This window comes from Heterodontus francisci, chromosome 9, assembly GCF_036365525.1.
Source record: "Heterodontus francisci isolate sHetFra1 chromosome 9, sHetFra1.hap1, whole genome shotgun sequence".
In the NCBI taxonomy this organism is placed as follows: Eukaryota; Metazoa; Chordata; class Chondrichthyes; order Heterodontiformes; family Heterodontidae; genus Heterodontus; species Heterodontus francisci.
The window spans coordinates 55,674,746-55,701,998 of NC_090379.1; the positions used below are offsets into that span (position 1 = coordinate 55,674,746).

Genomic DNA, 27,253 nt, shown 5'->3' on the forward strand with positions numbered 1-27,253 from the left:
AAATTTAATTTTTCTGGTCACAATAAACCAGTAGTTATATAATAGGCTTCTGGAGCAGACTGAATCCCTACTGAAATTCTGAAGCATGGTGGAGATGCACTGTTAGTATGACTGCACAACCTCCTATCCCTCATTTGGGATGAGGAGTGCTTGTCAGGGGACTTCAGGGACACTGTGATCATTACTGTATTCAAGAAGGGAGACAAGACCAATTATGGCAATTACAGAGGAATCTCCCTACTGTCTGCCACACGGAAGATCATTGCAAGGATCCTCCTCAATTGCCTCCTCCTAGTGGCTGAAGAGCTCCTTCCAGAGTTGCAGTGTGGCTTTCGGCCATCGAGAGGCCCTACAGACATGATCTTCACTGTGTGGCAAATCCAAGAAAACTGAAGGGAACAATGCCAACCACTGTACATGGCTTTTGTTGACCTCACAAAAGCCTTTGACTGTCAACCGCAAAAGCTTATGGAGCATCCTGCTCAAATTTGGCTGCCCTCAGAAGTTTGTCACCATTCTCCGTCTACTCCACTATGACATGAAAGCCATGATCCTCACCACAGACACTATCTCAGTCAAGACCAGAGTAAAGCAAAGCTGTGTCATTGCAGCAATCCTCTTTTCCATTTTCCTCGCTGCAATGCTACATCTCACCTCCAGTAAAGTACCAGCAGGTGTGAAGATAATCTACAGAACAGATGGGGAACTGTTCAAACTACGTCGTCTTCAGTCCAAAGGCAAAATCACTCCAATCGCAGTCATCAAGCTTCAGCGTGCAGATAACTCTTGCATGTGCGCTCTCTTTGAAACGGAGCACCAGATCATTGCTGACTCCTTCTCCGAAGGGTATGAGAAAACAGGTCTTTCACTAAACACTCAGAAAACGAAACGTGGACCATTTTCCATAGCTTGGGAGCCTCCTTTCGGCAAAGGCAGACATAGACGATGAAGTTAATCATTGCCACCAATTAGCCAGCTCAGTCATCAGCCAACTGAGGAACAGAGTATTTGAGGATCAGGATCTCAAACCTGAGATTAAGATCATGGTTTACTGGACAGCAGTGATTCCTACGCTCCCGTATGCTTTGGAGACTTGGACAAGCTATATCAGGCACCTCAAAAGCACTGCAGAGGTACTACCAGAGGTGCCCCACAAGATCCTCCAAATCCGGTGGCAAGAAAGGCAGTCCAACAGCAGTGTCCTCTCCCAAGCCAACCTGCCCAGCATCGGGGCGCTAATCACCCAAAACCAGCTCCACTGGGCAGAACATGTTGTTTGTGTGCCTGACACCAGACTCCCGAAGCAGCTGTTCTACTCAGAGCTTGGTCGCAGCAGGAGACTCCCAGGAGGACAGCGGAAACACTTGAGATGTCCTCAAAGCTTCGGTGAAGTGATCAAAAATCCCAGTCGACTCATGGGAGTCCCTGGCTCGTGACCATCCTAGATGGAGAAAGCTCATTCGGGAAGGCATTGTACACCTCAAGAGCCTTCATCGGGAACATGCATAGGCAAAGTCGAGGTGTCGGATGGAATGCACAAACTTCCAAACTACTTATCTAATTGACGCTTCAAACACCACCTGCCCTTCATGTTGCAGAGCCTGCTGATCACGCATTGGACTGATCAGCCATCTCAGAACCCAACCAGAGTGGAAGCAAGTCATCCTCAATCCCAAGGGACTGCCCAAGAGGGAAGATATACTCGGATACAATAATCTATGGGTTAGGCATTTAACTCAGACTAATCTTCTGTTTTAATGGTAGAGAATTGGTTAAAAAAAAATTTAAAGCATGGATTTGTAAATAAATGTTATCTTAGTTTATATGTTGTTATAAACTTACTATAAAGTTAGTCATAAATAGATAATGCAAATCTTTTTATCAGCAAAATATATCAAATAAAGTGAAATCTGTTTACCAAATGATTCATTCTGGCTGAATACTCAATACAAGTTCAAGATCAAGTCATTAATGTAGCACTGGAACTGTTGTTAAATAGTTACTGTAATCAAATTTTACTCCAGTTGCTAAGGAGTTAATGCATTACTTGCAGTTGTTAATCTTCAGCTAGATGCATTTGCTATGATCAGAAAATGTATGTGCACCAGGTGAACCTTTCTCACTATTGACCCTTAGTCCCAGTAAGTATAAATAACAGTTTTAGTGTATTGTTACCTTGAGATTTTCAGCTTCCTTTTTTTCCCCAGCAAACAAGGAATGTTCATCAAAGGGTAAGGGGAATGATCTGGAATAGAATACATTGTTATTACTTGATAATCTGTTACGAAGTAATAACAGAATTTGACTCAGAACATGCTATCCATCATCAGCTTACTCTGTGAATTTACATAATCACAGCAAATGTTACAAAGATTTAACCACCATCCACATATGTAATTTGATAAGGTGCTTCATCAGAGGTTTATTACAAAGAATCAGGTACGTAGGAGTGAAGAATACATGGCCATATAGATAGGGAAATGGCAGTGGGACAAAAAAAGGTACATGTAAATAGAGGATTTTTGGGCGTTTCAGAGTGGAGATAATGGTATGCCAGGGATCTGTGCTAAGACTTGTTACCATCAGTATAAAGGACTTGGACACGAGCAAAAAAGTAATGTTATTGGAATTTGTTGATACTAAAGGAGGGGACATAAACTGAGGAAGAATGCAGGAGATTACAGAAAGACAGACAGGTTAGGGAAATAGGAAAATGTATGATAGGTACAGTTACATGTAAAGAAATGTGAAGTAGGAAATGGAACAGTGATTAGAAGTCTACTCAGAATGCAGATTTATTCCAGGAGGGAAATCAGATTGCAGGAGTTTGTCAAAAAGAAAAAAAAAGACTTAAGGATATTGGGATAGTTCTACTGCTAATTTGTTGATTTTTCCTGCTGCCCAGTGACAAGTAAAGAAAAACATGTATTTCATAGGTAAGTGTGCGGTGAAAAGAAGGGGGAGGGGGAAATATTTTAATGCCACTTTTATATTGTACTGCTAGTATCAACTATATTTATAGAATTGCAAGTTGATGCCAAGTATTCACTATTTGCTTGAATTGTTATGAATTTGGGCAAGCAAGCACCCTGATCAAAAACTCATTCATGTAGCATGCTCTTAGCAGATAAAATTCTTTCATTAAAAATACTGAAGAAAATTGAGGAGCCAAAGTGACCAAGGCAGCAAATTTGGATTAAAAATGATTAGGCTATCTGCTGCATCTCATGCAGCAGGTGCTACTTTTAACAATTCTTTGGCAGGTGGCAACTCCTCATGTATGCAACTGACCCACAACTGAAAACATTACACCCAGGATTTATCCAATGTTGTCAGCTCTGTATTAAGTAGTAAATCTCTAGGAATAATGGGTAGGGTGATTTGTGAGTTTAGCCCTATAATCATACTTGCATGGTCAACAGCAGGGTTTCTAACTAGAAAACGGGGTTAATTTGGTCCAGTTTCTTATTGATATCATGACAGTAAGCCATTCTCTTTGACAAAGCTTTCAGACTATTGCACAGAAGCCTACAATACAATTAGATTTTTAATATAGTTTCACCATGAGATAGTTATGCAGCCATTTGGCACAGCACCTTTTTATAAGCTTGTTAAAATCAAAAGCTTGTCTTTACCAAATGATTACCTACTTGGCCAAATTGAGAATTTCCAGGAGAAGTTTTTTATTTTTTGTATCCTGTACATTGTTGCCTGTGTAAAGTTGGAAGGCAGAACGCTCAAAGAAGGGTAGCACCTTAGATAAACCCCTCAACTCAATGAGGTACAAGAAATAAAGGTTTTGGAGCCTGCGCGGTCCTTCTCCTTTGGTAATCTGAGCATCAAACCGCTGCTTAAATTCTGTAACATTGTGTCCCCACTTTCTTTCATACCAGGTATCTATGGAAAGAAAGATTATTCTACATTAGCTTGGCTATAAGATGAATGTATAGTGCACACATTTGATCCTCTAATATTGGTTCCTTAGCAAGACATTAACACAAAGAAATTTTTTAATAATCATTAGAACAGTAATTTCAATGAATTATCAATGGGCATTATGAATTTTATCTTTAAACAAAATTAACAAGAAATGATGTTAAGCATTTAAATATACTTAGCTTATCCAGGATATAATGAGTCATCTGAGCTTTCAGTTGTAGGTTAATCGTCAGCAGATAATCAAAATGGGGCAACTCTGCAATGACTGCTTCAGATTTTTTTTTAAAAAGGTACTGTTAACAGTTGCATTGTAATGTTCTGCCTGTTCTTAGAATGTGTAGATTAATGCAAACTCTTTACCCTTAATGTGGAAAATGCTCGGCGGAGATGAAAATAGAAGAAATAAAGTATAGCTCTAAGCCCCATCACCCATGACAATAGAAACTGCCTGTGGCAGATGATACTAGGACTCAAAATTTGAATGTTGCAAACTCTTTATTTATAAATGCTCTTTTGCTTGAATTACACAAGCAGTTATCTATTGTGACCTGCAGAGGAGTTTACTTGTCCTGATGTACCCTTGGTCAATAAGTTATAATGATCAAAGTTTGTTTCAACAATCCTTGCTATCATCATTTATTTTTTTTATGCACCGGAGTTACCTGGTCATTTCCTCTTTCTGTCTTCAGTCTTCCAGCTTTCAACTAAACAAAACTAATCAAGTTTTCAGCTAACAGACTTTTTTAAATTACTGCTCCCACTTCTAAAATGGATAACAGTGGAGCAGGAAGTTGAAACAAAAGCTGATTTTTTTTCTTAAATATCTTTCTAGAAATAAATAGCAGTAGGAGGAATAGATAAAATGTTAGGCACAGTGAGAGAAAGTGAAAAGAGCACAGGACAAGTAGTGTTTTAAAGCTAAAATTCTAGTTTAGGATTTAACTTAACACAGTGGCTTGATTAGCTTTATTACAGTAATACAGCAACAACTTGCATTTATAAAGAACCTTCAACATAGCAAAACATCTTACAGCACCTCACAGGAGCATTACAAAACAAAATTTGACATCAACATGGGGATATGAGGACAGATGCTCAAAAGTTTGGTCAAAGATACAGATTTCAAGGAGGTTCTTAAAAGGAAGAGAGAAAGGCAGAGCGGTTTAAGGAGGGAATTTGAGTTTAGGGCCCAGGCAGCTGAAGGTATGACCACCGAAGTGATTAAAATCAGGGATGCAGAAGAGGCGAGAATTGGAGGAGTGCCAATATCTCGGAGGGTTGTAGGCTGGAGGAGGTCACAGAGATAAGAAGGGGTGAGACCATGGAGGGTTTGAAAACAAAGATGAGAATATTAAAATCAAGGCATTACCCGACTACAAACTAATATAGGTCAGCAAACACAGGTGATGCATGAACCGGACTTACTGCGAGTTAAGATATGGGCAGCAGAGATCTGGATGGGCTCAAGTTTATGTAGGCTGGAAAATAGAAGGCCAGCCAGGAGATTATTGGAATAGTCAAGTGCACAGGCAACAATGGCATGGATGAGAGTTTCAGCAGATGATGAGCTGAGGGAGAAAAGATTCCAATGATGTTGCGGAAGTAGAAGGAGACAGTCTTGGTGGTGGAGCAGATACATGGTAGGAAGCTCATCACGGGGTCAAATACAACACCAAGGTTGCAAATAGTTTGGTTCAGCCTCAGACCATTGCCAGAGAGAGGGATGGAGTCTGTGGCTAGGGAATGGAGTTTGTGACGGGGACTGAAAACAATAGGTTCAATCTTCCCAATATTTAGGTGCAGGAAATTTTTGTTCATCTAGTACTGGATGTTGGACCAGCTGCGTGACAAATCAGAGAGACAGTGAAGGGGTTGAGAGGAGTGATAGTGAGGTAAAGCTGGGTATCATCAGCGTGCATGTACACTGATGATGTGTTTTCAGATGATGTCACCAAAGAACAGTGTGTAGATGAGAAATAGGAATGGGCTGAAAATAGGGATTTCAACCGTTCTGTGCATCCGCTGGAGTAAATTCTAAGAGGTATACGACTTACAGATATTGTGGATTGTTGAAAGTCCCTTAGGATTTTCCAGAATAAACAGTATCAGAGTTGCTGCTTGTACTATTATAGTATCTGCAGTGGCAGTTCAAAGAAGTTGCCAATACATCAAAACCTTCAATATTGTAAACACAATTGCTTATTTAAAACAGATCTGTGATGTTATTCTCTTGTGGATAATAGATTTGCCTTTGCTGATATTTCTATTAAATCTCCTACGACATTCATAATTCTCCTCTCTTACAAAAATCTAAAGATCCCAGTCACTTAATTGCCATTACTGTAAGCTGAGTTATACATAAAGCCTTGCACAGAGGTAACTGTGCAAGAGTGGGAAGAGAAGTCATTCCCAATCATTCTCTGGCTCTGACTGGCTAGATAAGAATGGATCCAGGCAAGGGTAATCCCACCCAGATGGACTACAGAGGAGAGGTACTGGAGGACCGATGGTGTGGTCAACCATGTCAAAGGCCACAAACAGGTTGAGAAGGATGAGGAGGGTTTGTTTATCACGGTCCATAGGATGTTATTTATGTTGTTTTTGATTTGGGTTGTTTCAGTGCTGTGGGCACTGTGAAATATATTTATTTCAGCATCACAGTGCAAGACCTGACTGGCCAATGAGGATCTCCTATTTCACCAACACCAATGGACTACAGATTAATTAGGTGTTTCAGGCAGAACCGTCAGCATTTAGCAAATTGTCATTCATGATAAGAGGGTGTTGGAAAACAGTAAAGAGCTTCTGTACATACCTCGTAATAGATATCGTGCACTAAGATGTATATTGATGCTGCTATGCAGACCTGAAATTGTTCGATAGAATGATCTCTTCTCGAGACACAATCCTGAAATAGAAAATTTGTTCCATTCTTTTATAATAATTGGCGTACAGATTTCTGTTCTAACTTGTATTTTATAGTTAGGCTATTGAAATCCTAATAATTCTAATAAAAACTAGATTGATGTATCTTGAACAGTTGGAATTTTGTTCAACAAGGCATTGAACACAGGTTTCAATGAAATCAAATAGATGCAATTTTATCTGCTAATAAAAAAGCATTATTGTACATTAAGGAGTCAACTAAGCTAAAAACATGAATATGCAATTACCTTGCAGCCAGCTATAGAACGTTCCACCTGTTTGGGGAAAAAAAATCAGATGACTTAAGTAAAGTACTTAAATGGTTTTGGTTTGTATTACAAACAAGAGCAAAAGTTAGGGCATTCAAGTCAAAACAATACTTAAGATCCCACATGCACTCTGAATTACATATTAGGCTAAATCCAGAGATGGAAAATTGATACAACTTCCTTTCTTCCCCACCCCTCCCCCCACCACCCCAGAAATAAATTCACTCTGGTAAAGAACTTCTCCCTGGAAATAGGATTCTAAATGACCATAGCATCAGACTTTTAAACTGCATTGCTAATCCAGTGAAGTACTCTAGTACAGTGACGTTAAAGTACCAACCGTTCTGTGCATCCACTGGAGTAAATTCTAAGAGGAATACGACTTACAGATATTGTGGATTGTTGAAAGTTTTAGAATTTTGCAGAATAAACAGTATCAGAGTTGCTGCTTGTACTATTATAGTATCTGCAGTGGCAGTTCAAAGAAGTTGCCAATACATCAAAACCTTCAATATTGTAAACACAATTGCTTATTTAAAACAGATCTGAGATTTTATTCTCTTGTGGATAATAGATTTGCCTTTGCTGATATTTCTATTAAATCTCCTACAACTTACATAATTCTCCTCTCTTACAAAAATCTAAAGATCCCAGTCACTTAATTGCCATTACTGTAAGCTGACTTATACATAAAGCCTTGCACAATGTATACAAACTGCTGAAACATAATGTTTGCATTGGCAACATGATTTAATAGGTACAAGTTAGGAGAGCTGTTTTTTAAAAATTAGACCAAGGATTCCTTCTCAAAGCTGGTTACCCATTTAAGTAATGAAGATATCCTGTAATATGAAATTCTGTACCAACTTCCCTTTCTTCGCTGTCAAAGGTCAGTCTACAGTAAGGGGTACTAAACGATTAGAGAGCCGTACTATATTGTAGCATTACATACTTTGTAGAATTATTTAAATGCCACGTCAACGCCAAAAATTTTCTTTTGTGAAAGTTATCCCATACTTGAACAAGCACCATGGACCATCTGCCTTCCTTCTGTGCTGCTTTTATGGTTGTTGAGTACAATATATGTTTAAAACTACAACAGTCAATACTAAGGACAACTGAAAAATCATCAATCATAAATAAAGACTGGTGATTTTTTATGATCCGTAGAGTGAGATGCATATATTTCAGTTTAAAGTAAACTTGGTCTTGTTTGTATTTTTGGAGGTGCAGAGGTGCAGTTGCCGTCCTCAGTCAGCATTTCATTGCAATGTAAAAACAGTCTTGAACTGCAGATCTAAGCCAACAGCTGTATCATCCAATACTGAGCAACAGAAATTACCTTCATCACCTGCAAAAGAAGAATATACCAATTCAAAAGAATGTCAAACATTCTTTAATTCCCTACATTGCAACAATAAACAAATCTGATTTCCGAATACAAACCAAAAAGTAGCCTTCACCATCAACTATACATTTGTGTACAATAATAGATATTGATGTGCAATTAAAAGACAGCCATCTATTTCAGGAGATAATACAAGTTAGCAGCACAAAAGGAACCCATTCAGCTCATTAAGCCTATGCCAGTGATGTGTATTCCAATTCCATGCCCCTTTTAAAGGGTTTAGCCACTTGTGATTCAGCATTCCATGATCTAATTATTTTTTGAACTTCCCTCTTCATATTTCATGATAATTCCGTGTCAATATCTCCTTGTTATCAATTTTCTTTATTTCCTCAGAACATTCCATAATTTTGAAACTTTATTTTAAGACTCCTGCCTTTAACTTTCTTCCAGTGGAAAAAAAAAATCCCTGAAATTGAGGGCCTTCATAACTATAATCCTTCATTCTAGTTTTTTTTTTAAATGAATCCTCTTGTAGCCACATTCAAATTCTTTAGATTACAATCAAAGAGGTCTCAGAACAGTTCAGTGGGGCACATGATTATCTACATTCTGTCAATCTGTAAAAGATCCATTTATCCTTTGATGTGCTTTCTGTCCTGGCCATCCCTCAATACATTCCCTTTATAAACCATGTGCTCTCATTTTCACAACAAATCTCCTTTGCATTTTATCAAATGCCTTCTGAAAATCCACATGTACCTTCACTGCATTCCTCTTGTCTTGATTAGTAAACTCAACTGAAAGATAAGTAATTTTGCAGCGCTGATGAAGGGTTCCACCCAAAACTTTAACATGTTTCTTTTATTTCTGTTTGTACCAGATTCTCAGAATTCAGGAGTTTATTTTCCTCCTCCTTTGTAGCAAAATAAGGAAAATGGCTAATAATTTACTGGTTTATCCTATCCGGTTTCGAAATTTGTCACACACCAGCCTTTTGGCATAAATTGCAATTTCCAAATAGTTTGGGAAAATTATGATTGTTGCCTCTGCTACCTTCTTTACAACCCCCTTCAGTATTCTGGAATGCATACAATCTGGGCCTGATTACCTTTCAATACTAGTCCTATTGCCTTAATTATGTAAAAGGTTGCTGTATTAATATCCAGTCATGACTCTTCCACCAACTTCCTCAGGTATTCATAGAGAGTCATAGTGTAATAGAGCTATTATGGCACAGAAGGAGGCCATTTGTCCCAACAAGTCTATGCCAGCTCACTGTAGAGCAATCCAATTAATCCAATTTCCTGGTTGTAACGCCGTAGCTCTGCAAGTTTACTGCCCTCAAGTGCAAATCCAATTTCCTTTTGAAATCACTGATCATCACCGCTTCCACCACCATCTTAGGCAGCGAGTTCCAGGTCATTACCACTCACTGTGTAAAAAAGTTCTTCCTTATATTCTCCCTACATCTCTTCCCAAAACCTTAAATCTGTGTCCTCTAGTCCTTGTACCATCAGCTAATGGGAACAGCTTTTCTTTGCCTACCTTATCTAAATCTGTCATTACCTTGTACACCTCTATTGAACCTCCCCCCAATCTCCTATGCTCCAAGAAGAACAACTCTGCTTCCCCAACCTAACCTTGTAGCTAAAATGCTTCATGCCTGGAACCATTTTAGCAATCTTCTCTGCACCCTCTCAAGAACCCTCACATCCTTCCTAAAGTGTGGTGACAAGAAATGGATACAGTAAACTAGTTGTGGCCTGTCCAAAGCTTTATAAAGGTTCAGAATAACTTCCTTACTTTTGTGCTCAATACCTCTATTTATGAGGCCCAAGATCCCATACACCTTGCTAACTATTCTCTTAATATGTCCTGCCACCTTCATAGATCTATGCACGTGAACCCCCCCACCCCCACCCCACCTCCCCCCGGTCCCTCTGTCCATGTACACTCTTCGCCACTGTGCCATTTTGCCTCTCCCTATTCCTTCTACCAAAATGTATCACTCACACATCTATATATTAAATTCCATCTGCCACATCTGCCCATTCTGCTAGCCTATCTATGTCCTGTTGCAGTCAATTGGTATCATCCTCACTGTCTCCCACACCTCCAAGTTTGGTATCATCGGCATATTTTGAAATATTACTTGTATTCCAATATCCAAGTCGTATTTAGGGAACACCACTGTCTACCATCCTTCAGCCTGAAAAACAAACTATTTATCAAAACTTGTTTTCTGGCCTTCAATCTTTTTTTATCCAAGCTGACACTGACCCTCCTATTCCATGAGGCCTAGTTTGTTAACCAGCCTTTTATGTGGTACTTTGTCAGACATTTTCTTAAAATCCACATAGGCAACATCCATTGCTTTCCCTACATCAACCTTCTGTTACCTCATCAAAAAATTCAATTAGATTAATCAAGTACGATCTGCATTTTAGAAATCCATGCTGGCTCTCCTTAATTAACTCAAACCTTTCAAGTGCCTGTTGATTTTTTTCCCCTGATTATTGTTTCTAAAACCTTACCCACCACTGATGTTAAACTGACCAGTTTGTAGCTACTTGGAATGTTCTTACACCCTTTCTTGAATAAGGGTTTCACATTTACCACTCTCTAATCCTCTGGCACCTCCCCATGTCTAGGGAAGATTGGAAGATTTATGGCAAGCCCTTCCACTATCTCCACTCTCATTTCCTTAAGCAAGCTAGGGTGTGAGCCATCCGGTCCAGGCAACTTATCCACTCTAAGCATAGCCAGCCTTTCTAGTACATCCTGCCAATCAATTTTCACCCCATCCATTACCTCTAACATCTCCGCTTCTACTGATATTTTGTCAGCATCCTCTTCCTTCGTAAACACCAACACAAAAGTACTTAAGTATTCTAGCCTTGCCCTGAGCCTCTAAGCACACATCACCCTCTCTGTCCCGAATAGGCCCCACCCTGCCTCCTTAGTACCTGCTTACTATTTACATGCCGATAGAAGATTTTTGGGTTTCCTTTTACGTTAACTGCCATTCTCTTATATTCTTTCTATGCCAGTCTTATTTACCTCTTCACTTCCCCTTTCATCTTATTGCATTTGGCCTGGTTCTAGCTTGAAGAATTCACCTGACACTCTAATTTCTTGTTTCATCATATTCCCTATTGCCCCCCTCATCCAAGGAGGCCTGGCTTTGGTTCCCTTACCTTTTACCCTTGTTGGAATGTATCTAGCCTGTACCAAAAACATCTCTTCCCTTAAGATCACTCATTGTTCTGTTACAGTTTTTCCTGTCAATCTTTGGTTCTATTTTACCCTAGCTAGATCCCCTCTCATTGAAGTTAGCCCTCTTCCAATTTAGAAGTTCTTCAATTATACCTTCACTTTCCTCCATAAAAACTGGTGCAAAATGATAGATCATCTCTGTCCTCTCTTATTCTTAAGTACAGAGTGAACATAGCAACAGGAGTAGGCCATTCTGCCCCTTAAGCCTGTTCTGTCATTCAATTACATCGTGGCTGATCTTCATCTTAACTTAATTTGTTCCATAACCCTTGATATCCTTATCTAACAAAAGTCTATCAATCTCATCTTAAATTTCAATTGACCCCACATTCATAGCATTTTGGGGGAGATCCTTCCAAATTTTCGCTACCTTTTTGTTTGAGGAAGTGCTTCCACATTTAATTCACAAGTGACCTAGCTCTAACTTTAACATCACGTTCTATTATTCTGAATTACCCCACCAGAGGATGTAGTTTCTTTGTATCTGCTCTACTGAATCTGTTACTCATCTTAAGTACCTCGATTAGATCACACTTCAACCTTCTAAGGAAATACAAGCCAAGTTTATGTAGCCTGTCCTCATAACTCAACCCCTTAAATCCTGGTATCATTCTGGTGAATCTACACTGTAACCCTTCTAAGGCTAATATATCTTTCCTGAGGTTCTATGCTCAAAACGGAATGCAGTTCTGATGGGGTCATCAGAATCCTAACTTTGGATTCCACCCTCCCCCACCCCACCCACCTTGCGATAAAAATACCTTTTGCACCAACTTTTAGGGATTTGAGGATACCCAAATCCATTTGCTCCTCCACAGCTCCTAGTCTCCCACCAATAAAAACATGTCTTTCTCGGTTCTAAATTGAGAAACATCATATTAACCCAGGGTAGATTATTTTGTCATTTCTCCTTTTTCAGAAGTATAATCAACTTAATTGGATGGTTGCATTTAGTCTTGCCCTGGTGAAAAGAATCCCATGTTCTCACTCTATGATCTCCTTACTGACAATTGTGGTATCGCTACTATAAATTTGGTAACACTTTTCATTGATTGATAAGAAATTCTATAGCCAATATAGTCACTCTAGTTGTCCAAAACAATTGTTCAAAATACAGAAAGAAAGCAAGTTGTTAACTCACCTCTGCCAGGAAACAGTGGGTTTAATGGTCTTCTAACAGAGGTAGGCCTACATAGAAGGGAGACATAAATAATTCCACAGACACTATTATACAATTTAATGATCTGAATGTAGTTTGTACAAGAGCCAGGGGTACTTTGTTCTATTGATAAATTACGTACTTAAAACAGTTTTCTTCATAGATACTATTCCAGATCTTCCATGCTTCTGGACCTTTATAGCCTGTGTAACGTTCAGGATTGAGAAGCAGGTCTACGTATTCGGCATCTGGAGAGTGCTCATCTGAGGGACAAAGTTGTATTTCATTCAGGAATTGATTTTTCTTCAACTTTAGGACAGTTTCCTCCAAGAGCTAATTGGCATTGTGCAACCCTATTGAACTCTAAAGCAGGACAGTTTGACCTGTACATTTATGACATACCATCAATCTCTTCTCTTTGGCCTCCTTGTCTCGGGAGACAATGGGTAAGCGCCTGGAGTGGCTATAAAGGCCAATACTAGAGTGACAGACTCTACCACAGGTGCTGCAGATAAAATTGGTTGTCAGGGCTATTTCGCAGTTGGCTCTCCCCTTGCGCTTCAATATCAATACCAGTCAACAAAACATGCAACTTCATCCTAGAAGGTATGACTGGGGCACTAATACACTTATTTTGTTCCTGTCTCAGGAGAATGGTCTCTATTCTCCTTCATTCCTGTTGGTTGCTAGTCCCTACAGTACTGCTGGGCTTTGTTAAATCATATGGAGCTTCCATTCCTACAAGGTGCACACAAAGGGACCATTCATTACTGTAGGTCTACAATGCCTTCAGGTGCACAGAGCAACCAATGGGAAAACTGCATGTCTGCAGTCAACTGTGCTACTCCACTGTAGAACTGCCTTAAGTCAGCTTTAGACTCTCTTACACAGAATGGAGCGTCTGACTTTTATCATAATGAGCTCCAGCTTATGGACTGGTAGAGAATAGCTGGCTATGAGTGCTGGGTAGAGCAGGTACAGAGGTCTACAGCCATCCTATTTGGTGGTATATGCTCTACCAGTCATGTGAGCCAACTATATTAGAAACTCTCCTATGGCCATTATATAAATTGTAAATATTTGCTGATGGTCTCAATGCATCACACAAAATCCAGTTGTATCAGACAGTACTGTCTAAACACAGAATAAATGTAATCACTTATTTTAAAAGTTAATGATGAGATCTCACCATCAACTTCACAGAAGTTGTCTGTAGAGTCATCATGTCTGGTCCAGTCAAGCACTGCTTGTTTTGTTTCTTCACTGAAAAGTTAAAGATTTTTTAAAATCATTGATCAGGTCTTGTTTGGGTTAGTAGAAATCACTCAGTGGACGAAGAATATAGCCCCGATTTTAATTCCTTGACAAGAGCAATGCAGGCATCACTTCAGGCAGATAGCAAATTGTCTGGCCCTCTGCAGCATGTGGCCCAAGAAATTTTAACACCCAGGCCTCATCTGTAGACCTTCTCACATCCTGCCCAAACTCAGACATTTTAGCTGGTGGGAGGGAGCAGCATTTTGAATAGTAGGGCACTGCTACTTGGGAGCCAAAAGAAAGTTCCCTGATATTCAGAATTACAAAATCACAAAAATTGTTACAGCACAGAAGCAGGCCATTCGGCCCATCGTGTCTGCACCAGCTTTCCGAATGGGCAATTCACCTAACGCCATTCCCCCGCCTTCTCCACATAGCCCTGCACATTCTTCCTTTTCAGATAACAGGTTAATTCCCTTTTGAATGCCTCAACTGAACCCACATCCACCAGGTAAGAGATAGGGAAGGAAATCAGGAGGGCTTGGTGATCGGTGGGGGGTTTGGGAGGGGTGGGGGGGGGGGTGGAAGAAGCATGGGGAAGGAGTGGTCTAAGGACCCTGAGGGGCCTCTTCTGGGTCCCAGCTCCTCTTGCCACAGGATTGGACTGGCAAGACTTCAGGTTAAATATTGCAACCAAGCTCTGCTAACCTAATTGGAGCCCAAGCTGCATGTTTAAAGGGTTCTGCAGATGTCCTTCTCGAATGTTCAAAACAGCACATCAAAACTGCAACCCACAGGATGGCAGCCAGGTTGGTGGAGTTAAGTTGCTGTGGCAATTTTAACTGCCCGCCCTCCCAGTTTCCTCCTGATGGTCAGAGTTAGAAACAGCCCTAATAAGATACAGCCAGTTCTTTCTAGGTCAGACTGCAAAACATTTCTACATGAAACAGTTGTGAAATAATGAGAGAGAGTAGAATTTAAGGGCTATAGACCCTTTGTGTATCATCAAATTACCTCAAAGAATTGTTAACAGCACCAAGTTTCTCAGCCTTTTCACATTCACGGTCATGTTGGGAAATGATATTTGCTTCCTCAGTGTACTGGAAGGTCATAGAGTTACACGAGTCAGTCATTTGTTACACATTTACCATAGTATCAGAAACTGTATTACTGAACGCTCACATCAGAAATTTTCCATACCCATCACTTGTACTAGGTACTCGGGTAGGAGGGATTTGTTTTTTAGTGAAGGGAGGATGGTTCAGTGATCTGAGTGCTGGAGGAGGGAAGGATATGTGGGAGTGGGTGTGGGCTTTGTGACTTGGATCTCAGGTTGTGGGAGTGTTGAGAGGTACAAGGGGTGTGGAAGTGGTGGGAGCACAGGAGGTGAGTGGGGTTGTTTCTGGGTGTAGGAGCATTGGAGGCAGAGATGGGGGTAGGAAAGTAGGAGGAGGGATCTTGGTGTGGCAGGTGAAATGGCAGTGGAATGGATGGATAGGATAAGCAATAGCGAGAGGTTGAATCACACGAGAGCAGTCTCTGATTGCAGGTGAACTTGTACTTACATTATTATTCTATATAACAACCCAAACTCCAATCACAATACAAATGAATACCCTAAAATACCCGTGCCGGTCACACTATCAATATCACACTTTTTCTTACTTAAAATAGTCACCGCCATCTGTGGTAATTCTAAATATAGACATTTGTTGCCAAGGATTTTCAGCTCTGCAAACCAGTTGAAATGTTACAGTACGTAACCAATGGAGAAGAATGTGACATAACAGAACACAAAGCTTTGACCTTGTGATCTGAGGTCCCATCTGGATCCCTGGATAATGTTACTGTCCTATTGATTATTCCTGACATTTGCTAGAACAAATCAATACCTGGCAGATACTGATAATCTGGTAGTCATAATCTTGTACAAAAAAATGCATTTACACCATAGATTCCCCATAACTGAATACCTAATCCAGTTTTATAACACAATTTTCGGGTAAAAATAAACTTTGAATGAAATCAAACATTTTAAAATTATGCAGTAATTCATTTATACATTTTAAATACAATCAAATACAGCATGAAATAAAATTGAAGCTATTGCAAATACCTTACCTTAAAACTTTCTGATCTAATTCCAGCTGGGACTTCATTCTGAAGAAAAGAAAATATATAATGCATTTTGTGAAATCAATTATAATGGAAAACAGTGTAATTTGCATGCCCCATGAGAAACCATTACAGATTTGTCTAATTAGTTCCTATTTTAGGTTGGGAAAGTACCAAATATTTAGTGAATAAATAATTGCACAGTGTATCCCTGATAATGGTCACTCCCTGTCCTTATTCTTTTTAAATTTACCTTTATCCTGATACTCCTTTCTCTGCATTTGCTACATGGTTTAAAAACTTTAAGAAATTATGATCTTACTGGCTCACATGGTTTAACGGCACAATCCTTCAGACCACAGTGGCTACTATCTGACCAGAAGGGACAAGGCTTCTTTAAATTCACCTGGAAAGATTGTAGAAACAGTTTAAACAAGTGTAGCAATCACATTAAATAATCAAATTCTTATGAATGTTGAAGAAGATATAGAACAGCATACCTTGTAATATCTAAAGTAGTCACTTTCAAGGAGTTCTTGCACTTTGGGGAATAGCTTCTTGTTGTTAAAGTCTTGAATAGTTTCAACATCACAAATGCAATCATCAAGGTATCCAGTTACCTACGGTTAAAGGTTTTAAATAACTATCATCTTTGCAATCTCCTGTAACTTGCAAAAGTTCTGACATATAGTCATTGCCCTGGGAATAGACCATTTTTAATCACATTGCTTTCTGAAATAAAATTGCTCAAAAAGGGATACTATTACCAGCTACAGCTCAACAAAGCAAAGAAAGCCTAATTTCACCCAAGCAATTGGATCGGTTATGGCCTTAATGCTTTGTTGTGCGAGTGCAATTGCTCTGAAGTTAAATTACAATGCTATCCACAGACCTTGCTCAATGTCAGAAGAAGGTCCATACAGCCGAACAGTATGAAAACTACATTGCTGACTTGGAGAAGTGGGCTGATAGCTCAGGCTGCACACAGCCAGAGCAAAATGATAGTTCCATAATCAACTATTTATAGTTTCAGTGCTGTCATATAAAATGGAGAAACATAGGAACAATAAATAAGCCATTTAGCGCCTTGAACCTGTTCCACCCATTCACTGAGACTGCGGCTGATTTGTGACCTAATTCTTTTGCCCCACATTCCTTAATACCTTTGGTTAACAAAAATCTAACAATTTCAGATTTAAAATTAACAATTGACCGAGCATCTACTGCTGTTTGTGGGAGTAAGTTCCAACATTCGGCCATTCTTTGGGTGTAAAAGCTTGTCCTAACTTCAGTCCTTGAAAAATCTGGCTCCAATTTTTAGGTTATGTTCCTTAGTCCTCGACTACCTAACCGTCGGAAATAGTTTCACTCTATTCACCCTATCAGTTACCTTTAATATCTTGAAAATTTTGATCAAGTATCCCTTTAACTTTCTAAATTCCAGGGAATCCCATTCAGAAGCATGACCAAATGTCTAAAGTGAGACCGATAAAGATTTGCATACTGGCAATAGGTTGCTGCAGGTACAAAGCTTGCCATTTTTCTATAAGAGCAGACTGCCTGAACTTCAAGATATCCTTCCTAGTTTGAGTTTTACATTTTTAAATAAGCTGGCTGGTAGATGGATTGCTTTGCAATAGTACAGTGCTAGATTCTCAGCAGTAAGGGATAAGAGAACAAAAAATGCTGAATATTTCAGTAATGAAAGAGTGCCGTATCTGTTCTCTAGTGGTCAAATCCGCATCTCCACTAACATTTGTATTTCCTTTAGCAACAAAGCACATATCAGAAGTGAAGGGCAGTGGAAAAGGTGAAGGAGCTTCTGTTGCAGAATTACTCAAACAGATCTTGATGACAATATCCATAAAAGTTGCTGGCTTGCCACTCCAGTTCCATAGGACAGCATGGGTGTAGGGAATTTGCATGTAAGAATATTAACCCACACCAAAAATGCAAATATAGAATAATACAGGATGAATTCAAGTCCAGGTTTATGAGCATAAACTATATTTCCTGTCAAAATCCAATTTGGAAGTCTAATAAGGGAAACATTTTTACATCACAACTGTCTGAAAGTCAATTAGCTGACACTAGGGGCCTGATTTTAACTGCGCAAATGAATAGGTTTTGAATGCATAAAAATCAGTCCCCTTAGGACTTTAAAGAACATTCTAAAAAACGCTCAGTGGCAATGGTCTTTTATTCAATGACTTACAATGGCATCTCAGGGAAGAAATAGCTCAGGTGGCACTGGGATTACGGTGAGGAAGGCTGTTCACCGACCACATGTGCACTACAGTTGCAACCTGAAGACAGGCAGTACAGTTATGAGTAAAACATTGTTTAAAAATGCAAGTCATTTTATTATACATGAACTTATTTGTAAATTTTGGTCACATTCATAGTGAAAGAAATGCATCATCATCAGGATTTCCAGGTATATCACTGACCTGGTTATTCTTGGCATGTTATTTTGATTAGATGTTTTTAAATGTCCATTTGTAATTTTTCTGTTTAAAACCAATCTAAACAATTAATTTGGTCTTTTATTGATGGTTGAAAACTAGCTTTGAACAAATTCATTCTGACTCCCCATTGGACGATCTTATTGTGATTATACTTTACTGCAGTTACAGTCTCAGAATAAGAGGTAGGCCATTTAGGACTGAAATGAGGAGGAATCTCTTCACTCAGAGGGTGGTGAATCTTTGGAATTCCCTATCTCAAAGGGCTGTGGAGGTTCAGTAGTGTGGGAAAATGGAGTTTAGATAGAGGATCAGCCACGATCTAGTTGAATGGCGGAGCAGGCTTGAGGGGCTGAATGGCCTACTCCTGCTCCTATTTCCTGTGTTCCATGCAAAAATAATAAAATAATCTTTTTGCTTCACATCACTATGTAGATAAACTGAGATCGAAAACTCACACCATAGATAATAATGGGAATGATTTTGCATCACTACCATATTGTGGCATAAAAAGAACTTATCCCTATTAAGAAGATTTAGAGTTTATTTCCAACCAATATGTTTCACTACACTATAAAAAAAGGTCTGTGTTTTAAGAAAAAAGGATTATTATTTTAGTATCTAAAATGTACAAATAAGTGTACCTTAAATGAACCTACAGTTAAAATTGATGTCACCTTTACTAAATCCATGAAACACAGCAAGAAGAGAATGGTGTTTGTTTTACTGATGAAAATTCATTAACAACTTGTATTAACTTAATAACTAACACATTATCCACATTAAAATGCTCATAAATAAATGGAAGAATTTTAAAAATAAGCATTATGACATCCAGTTTTGATTTTAAAATTTCCTGATATGGCCAGGCGAGGAGGGGGTCACAGGCTCCCATCGTCCTTCCGCTTATTTGACCACAAAAGGGTTTATTCCTTTTTAAACAGTGGATGTGTTTACCACCTCAGTGAATGTTTTACCTTTTACCTTTGTTGTGATTGTGAAAGAACCAATTGGACAGAGTTCCTTGGGATTAAACAAGAAAGTGGTGAGTTTATTATACTTAACAATCTGAATCTGATCTAAATAAAATAATTTTAAAAAAAATATACTACACATTCATGCCCACACGAACATGACAAACTCTCTCACACACACAAATAGGTTACAGAGTAAGAAGTAGATTTGTGGTTGGATCAGAATAAATAAAAAAACTAATGCAGTCTGTGAGGTTGGATGATTCTGTGGCCTTCTGGCTGAAGTTGTATTCTTGAAGTCTCTGGCTGGTCGAAGTGCACTTTGTGGTTGGCCCAATTGGCTCAGGGTTTTTTGGAGGCAGACTTGTAGGGGATTCTCTTCCACTGGTGTCTCTGTCTGTAACAATCTGTAAGCTCAGAGAGTCCACAGTCACAGACGGTTTTCAAACTTGTGCTGTTATCTGGAGAGCGTGCGAGGCAGGAGTGCACGCGAGAGAGAGCGAGCACTTAGGGACGCCACTCATTGGCTCTTGAACTAGGCAATTTTTCAGTAGTGTTTTTGGAATTTCAAGAAAACATGATATGCCAAATGAGGAAGTTTAATTCGTCGGTTGGAAACTTACATAAAACCTTTAAATAAAAAAAATCCGACAGTTAACTTAAAAAAAAGCTGACCACAAGATGGCCACCACAATTTGCATTTGAGCACCTTACACATTCCAAGGCCTCCAACAGAAGACACATGTCTGATGAGCCTGTACCCAAAACAATGGCTGGCTCTAGTGATTGAATTATCTAAGATGGCTTTCATTAGCACGGCAATCAAGGCCATCCTGACACATTGACATTGAAAGAGCAAACCACTTCAAGTGCAACTATTGGTATCCTGAAGAGATGGAAACCCCTCAACTTGAATCTCATTAGAATGTTCCAGAGAATACATTGAGGCAGTCGTCTGACCATCTGTCCATCTCTGTGAAAGCTGGGAGTTTCCCTTGGACAAAGACGACAGGTCAGTGACTGAAACTGTGCAGAGGCAGAAGGGCTGATTCTCTCTCTTGCGTGCGCTCTCTCTCTCTTGCGCGCGCTCTCTCTCTCGCGCAAGAGAGATGGCAACAACTTGCTTGTATTTTGTGCCTTCAGCATAGTAAGATATCCCAAAGCACTGGGTTCACGAAGAAATATTAGGACAGGCTTAATCAAAGAGGTGTGTTTTAAGGAGTGTCTTAAATGGAGAAGAGAGAAGTGGAGAGGTATGGAGAGGAAATTCCAAAGCTTGGGGCATAGGCAGTTCAAGGTACCGATGTCTCAGGAGACAAAGTTGTGAGACTCTTTGGGCAGGGAATGGAGGGTGTCTCACAAATTTCAGTTGGACATCGCATGAAATGTACCTTCAGTCCGTTAACAGGCCAGGTATAAAAATAACGGTGGTCCTTTGCATCTCTGGACTCTTTTTAAATCTACCAGTAATTAATTTAAATCGTTATATCCATACTCTCTAAACACTTAAAGTCTAACTGTTGCTCTGCATACACAAGTCACCACATCATCCAGAATTTGAGTTCCAACCAGACCATGTAAACTGGGCATGGCACAGCTAGAACCAATAATACAGCTACTGGACTGAACAGGTTAATCAGAGTTCTGGCTCATGGTCACAATCCAGTGTTCCATGCTAAACGGGTACGGATGTCCACCAAAGATGGAATTGGATATGGTTGTGATGCCCCCTCCCCAGTCAAGTCTGGCTAACACTCACCATCTAGGTTCACTTTACCCAAGCAGTTAGTACCTTCAGAAAAAGTGGGCATAAAAAAGGAAAATATTGATCCAAAGTGTTCTCAATATATTTTAGTTGAAGCACTGCAACCCTACCAGTGGGTATGGAATTCTCTAGCTTGGTGACTCTCAAACATGATTTCAAAATGTATGTTACAAAAGTGCCTCTGTGTTTTGTTAAATATATTTTTTGAGGATTCATTTTTGAAAGATTGAAGAAATTTTGGAGTTTTCAAACAGGGTCATGTAAAGGCCACTTGACTTTGAAAATCAGTCCCTGGAAATGTCTTTTTAAAAGGGTCACTGAGAAGTCTTGAGGAAAACAAGCCATTCCAGGAAACCATCTGATTTCCAGCTTAATAAACAACACATAACTTTGGAAACATGGAGAAGTTGTTTACAAAGAAGTGACAGGTCAGGACTGATGGAGATCAAAAGGTGTTGACCTCCTGTTGTCGATTTTGCTTTTGAATTGTTTTGAGTTCAGGTTGAACTGCACAAAAAGGGAGAACTTCCAAGGAGAAAAGAAAATTCCCAAGCAAGGAGAAAAGACCACAACACAGCTCAGCTTTCCAGCACCTCTCTAAAAGACCCTGAGAAGTCCACTGTGTCAACTCATTTCATCTCCTGTCTTTAAAGAAAAGCCTGCTAAATTAATTTGCAATGCCGCCTGAAAAGAACTGTTCCAAAAGATCCCAGTGACTCAGTGTACTTGGAGGCAGACTGTATGCCAGTTTTGGAACACAACATATCTCATTTGCTGTTTCTTCAAGAATGAGCAAGTATTCAGCTCGTGTTTTTTTTGGTCTGTTTTAGAACTCTAAACAAAAATCCCTTTTTTTCTAGTTAACCAGTGTATGTGCGTGTGAGGGGCTAAGGTAAAACGGGAACTTTAAAATTTCAATTTGCGTGTTTGTTTTACTTCATTACTGGTAAATATATGGTGCGAACTGTAGAGAAGTGGAACTAAAATAAACAGTACATTCCTGCCACCTTGGTCATAACATGCATCAGATATTCTTAGTAACCAAAATAAATGTGATTTCACCCACTTCGCTGAAAGGTGCTTGGCAATTTGTAAATGTTCATACACACACACACACCCCAACCAGTTGTAACTACATGCGAGAAGCCCGTAAGTAGTGCCGGGTGTCTTTTTTGCCTTTACTCTGACACCGGAGATATGCCGAGTCATATCGCATTGCCTACGTGCTCAACCAACCGTTCGCATCTCGGAAAGAGGGAAGGTCGTATCTTAGACAAAAGCAATATCAGCGCGGTACCCCGATCACATCCAAACTTAAAACACCAGCATCGAACAGAGAACAAACTGGCCTCGCACTGTACCGAACAAATATCGACTTAGCCACACTGCTGTCCAGGGGACCTCTCTAACGAGTAACAGTAAGATTAACAATGTTCTTCTACACCGGTCTGATAAATCCTCTCACATTCACAAGAAAGAAACAACGCTGTATATATTTTTTTTTAAATCACCGTCTGTTACCTGATAGGAACATTTCTGGGCATCCGATTGTATCTTTAAAGTAGCGTCCTGTTTATTCCAGACTGGAAATATACAGACCAGCAGCAAAAAGAGCAAAGCAAACATTATAAGAACCACTTATTCTTGTTTTATATGGTTAACTAAATTGTTCCAATACAAATTCTGCAAAATGTAATTGTTGAGAGCACCGGAGTGATTAAACTCGACTCATTGAAAGTTTGCTGTTAAAGTCGAAACTCCGCCTTCCTGTAAATTTCACGTTTACTTCCTCGTGTGTAACACTGAACTCACACGTCGCAATAATCTTCGACCAGAAATATCCAAGAACCTCCGGTGGCGGCACATTTTATTTTATAATAATATGTGTTGTGATGTGTTGCATGCAATTGTTTAACTTGCCGAATATTACCATGTGCCTAGTACCGCACTAAAAACAGGGAGCTGGGAACGGCAGAAGGGACAACTTCCTTTCTGTATTGTGAGGACGTTGATTACGTGTTTGTTTGACTCCAGTTGCTGGAATCAGACTCTTGAGCTGGCAAAAGTGCGATTTTTGAAATATTTGTTTGATTTACAGGTATACAGTCTGATCAATCACATGGCAGTTAGGACTCACACCTAAGTGATTTTGTGTTATCTCCTACTGTGCTCCATCGAAATAAGCAACTGAGGATTCTACCTTAACCCGAGTTGATTGACTTCCTGCAAATGACGTTGAATCACTGACCTGAAACGTTAACTCTGTTTCTCTCTCCACTGATGCTGCCAGACCTGCTATTTCCAGCACTTTGTTTTTATTTCAGGTTTCCAGCATCCGCAGTATATTGCTTTTATTTTATTGAATTATACTTTGTTGGCTCTTCGCTTATACGAGGTGGATTCTGAGAGGAATTATTTCATAATGCTTTCAGTCAAAATACTGGCTGGCTAGCAGTTATTAAGTTATAATGGATACTTCTACTGCATGATTAAATTCAAGACACCCATTTGATTATTACAGCTGCTTTACAAAATACTTTGAAGAAGCGGGGTGAGAAATTGCTGGACACGCTGCAGAGAATTTTATGGGGCCTGCAAGAGCAGGAAACTGGTGGCGGAATGAGTTAATTAGGCGGGAGGTGAAATTTCACTTTTCTGACGGTGGGTTCAAATCTGGAGATTGTCAGCGGTGTGTTTATGGCCGATCGGGCATCATGCTGTCCTGTGGCAGGTTTCTACTTTGAATACATTTACATGCCATGAATACTTATTATCTTATAATAAATTAAAATTAAGATCAACCTTCCAGATGAAGTCAGATTAAGCATAGGAATCTCTTGGCACCCGGTTCATGTTCATTTAAAGGTGATGTGCACCTTGTGCAGTTGTGTCTGAGGTCAGTGGTTTTCTTTCTGGAACTCTGCGAAACAAGGGAGAGCAACAGTGGAATGGATGTTTGGCTGCAGCTCAGAACTGGCAAGGGTGAATTGGAAGGGGAGGGGTGGGGCGGTGTTTGGGATTTGGATGCTTGGAGGTGTGGAGGAGGGATGCCAGGGAGGCCAGAGGGTGGGGTTCAGGTGCTTGGAGCTGCAGAGGAGGGCGTCCTGGGTCTCGTGGTGGTGGTTGGAATTCCGGTCAATGAAGGTGAGATGAATAAGGGACCTAAAGGGCGTGGTCAGTACTATCTACATTGGGGTCCTGTGGGTCAAACTCAGGGTGCTGGCTGGCAGAGGGAACAGGGGGTAGTGCAATTCAGTAGGAGGCAGGTCCAGTGTCATGGTTGAGTAATCAAAGGTCTCGAAGGACGAGGCACGGGATCAAACGACAACAGTAAGGCTGATGACGGGAGGGTTTCGGGTCAGAGTAGACATTTTGACAGGGATGGGTATAGGCAGGGGGGAGAGATGGCATGTCCAGTTCAATTGTTATGGAGTCCAGGGTAATGGAGGGAGGTTCAAAGGTTACCGAGGGAGGTGCAAGCTTATGTTGGGTGGGTCAAGGGTGATGGGGACAAGCGTGACGGTGACAGGAGGAGAGTGGAAGATGGAGGATTAGGTTTGGAGGGTAACTTACACCATTTTGTAAATGTCATTGAAAACTAACGTGGGCATGGCAGGACTGCAGATCGAGCTGGGAGGAGGCCAGTGTTTGGGGGGGGGGGGGGGGGGTGGCGTTGTTGGTGTGGACAATGGGAAGAGCTGAGATACTCACCGTTCATTAGTTCTATGGATGAAAACAATTGACAAACATGGTATCATATTACTGTCTATCTTATTCAAACAGTTATATTGCTGCAATAACATGTGTCTCATACACCCAATATTCGTACAATCTCAGGAGCAAGAGGAGAGGATGCGACCAGTGAAGGCTCTTGCCACTCCGCAGTTGAGACAGCACAAGATGGGGAAGCTGCTCAGAATGATGCTATCTGGGGAAGACATCATAGAAGATGGGCACTGGCATGCCACTGCATCCTCAGGACAAGGACTAACTACCTTCATATGTCAGAGGCAATGCCTGAAACGACTGAGGATGTCCTGGAAAATGGTCACTGAGAGATGTGGAATTGTTCAGCAAGACCTGCTGCCACATGGATTTAGTGGGAACCCTATGCCAGTGGCCCTCAAGGTGACTGTGGCACTCAATATTTGCGGCAGCGGTCGTTTCCAGGGCTCAACGGGTGACATGTGGCATATCACAGGCTGCCACACACAGGTGCATTAAGGAGGTAAGCAATGCCCTCTTCCATCGTGCCAATGACTTCATTTCTCCACAGATGAAGATAGCCAAGTGGCAAGGTTTTCAGCCTTCGGTGCCATTGCTCATTTCCTTAGCGTGCAAGGGGTCATCGACTGCACTCATGAGATCATTAGAGCTCCCTGGAAGCAGTCAGCTGCACTTGTGAATCGCAAAGGCTTTCACTCTTTGAACGTTCAACTGGTTTGCGACCACAGGCAAAGAATTTTGCAGTGTCTGTGCTCATTTCCCAGGGAGCTGTCACGACGTATAAATTTTGCGCAACTCACAGCTCCAAGACTTTTGAGGCCCCAGCCCAGGTTGACAGCTGGTTCCTAGGTGACAAGGGCTATCCCCTGTGGACATAGTTGATGACACCAGAGAGGCATGCCCAGATTGCAGCAGAAGAGCGGTACAATGAAGCTCACGCCTCCACCACTGCCATCATCAAACACTCCATTGGCTTGCTGAAAATGCACTTTTGTTGCCTTGACGGCTCTGGAGGAACTCTGCAGTACACACCACAGAGAGTATCACGAATAATCATAGTCTGCTGTGCACTGCACAACCTGGCCATCTGTTGCAACAGGATGAGAGAGAGAAGCCGCACTCCTCCTTAGATGAGGATGAATTGTATGAACCTTAGGAGGAGGTTTCCTTTACTGGATGCCAGGGCTATGGAAAGACATGCATGAGATACCAGGGACAACCTTATAAATGCACGGTTAGCCCAACAGCGAGACACCTACATAACCATTGCCCCTTGGCCTGAACTCCATTGCCTTCCTGAGATGTAGACCTTCCCCTGCTAGCCTCCCTTGCGGAGCAAACTCAAAACCTACGTCCTCTGCGATAAAAAATTGCACAGGGAGTGGAGTTTTGTTACATGCACTCGCTCATGAATATTGTTACCATGGACATCTGTGCCGCACTTGGACATGTGTCCATCATCCTACCATGAGCACTAAATCAGATCCTGCTCCATCTTTACAGTGCTTTGAGTGCACCTACACCATTTCAATTAGTCCAGTTGGGAGTAAACTCGGACAATCTCCTTTACAATGCATACGACCAAGGGCCAGCTGAGCCTGCATGTTAAGCCATGTCCCACAGACTGTTGAGTGCAAAACTGGAAACTCACGTGAAAATTCAGTGAAGATTGAACACAAAGACAAAACATCCTCCACAATAAAGGCAATGTCTGTTACTCCTCTGTAACCATCAATGCTTGCCATTAATTAGCTTTCTGACTAAGCTAGTCCCAAAAAATAACGATTAACTACACATTAATAAAGCAGAAATAATATATTGTGCACTATTTACAAGTGTAGAACACCTGTGCCACTTTTTTGCTCAGAATTTAAGTTTCCACTTCCTTTCTTGGTGCAACTTCGACAGCAGCAGCTGAGGTGGAGGCAATCTGCTCAGTGCGCTGCCCTGTTGCCTTGGATGACTGTGGCAGGCGTCCTGTAGAGGTAAGGGGCCTTGAGGGCTCCAACCTACTGAGGAGTCTCTTCACTGC

General features: G+C 40.6%; 1 protein-coding gene and 1 long non-coding RNA gene across 2 annotated transcripts in view; one reads left to right on the top strand and one right to left on the bottom strand.

Annotated features, from left to right (window-relative positions):
* Positions 1–23,473, bottom strand: part of ero1a (endoplasmic reticulum oxidoreductase 1 alpha) — a 29,570-nt gene extending 6,097 nt beyond the window's left edge. Inside the window, exons 1-13 of the mRNA XM_068039131.1 lie at positions 23,017–23,473; positions 16,792–16,911; positions 16,614–16,697; positions 16,298–16,336; positions 15,191–15,276; positions 14,109–14,182; positions 13,062–13,182; positions 12,898–12,948; positions 11,854–11,858; positions 7,113–7,139; positions 6,755–6,847; positions 3,651–3,897; positions 2,176–2,245 (exon numbers count right to left, since the gene is read on the bottom strand). Of these exons, the coding sequence (XP_067895232.1) occupies positions 2,176–2,245; positions 3,651–3,897; positions 6,755–6,847; positions 7,113–7,139; positions 11,854–11,858; positions 12,898–12,948; positions 13,062–13,182; positions 14,109–14,182; positions 15,191–15,276; positions 16,298–16,336; positions 16,614–16,697; positions 16,792–16,911; positions 23,017–23,121 (1,122 nt within the window). The 5' untranslated portion in view covers positions 23,122–23,473. The remainder of the gene's footprint in view (positions 1–2,175; positions 2,246–3,650; positions 3,898–6,754; positions 6,848–7,112; positions 7,140–11,853; positions 11,859–12,897; positions 12,949–13,061; positions 13,183–14,108; positions 14,183–15,190; positions 15,277–16,297; positions 16,337–16,613; positions 16,698–16,791; positions 16,912–23,016) is intronic.
* LOC137373780 (uncharacterized) lies at positions 22,620–27,042 on the top strand. The gene is made up of 3 exons (XR_010975694.1): positions 22,620–22,913; positions 23,594–24,156; positions 25,333–27,042. It is a non-coding gene; the product is annotated as an uncharacterized lncRNA (long non-coding RNA).
* Positions 27,043–27,253: the final 211 nt, after the last annotated feature.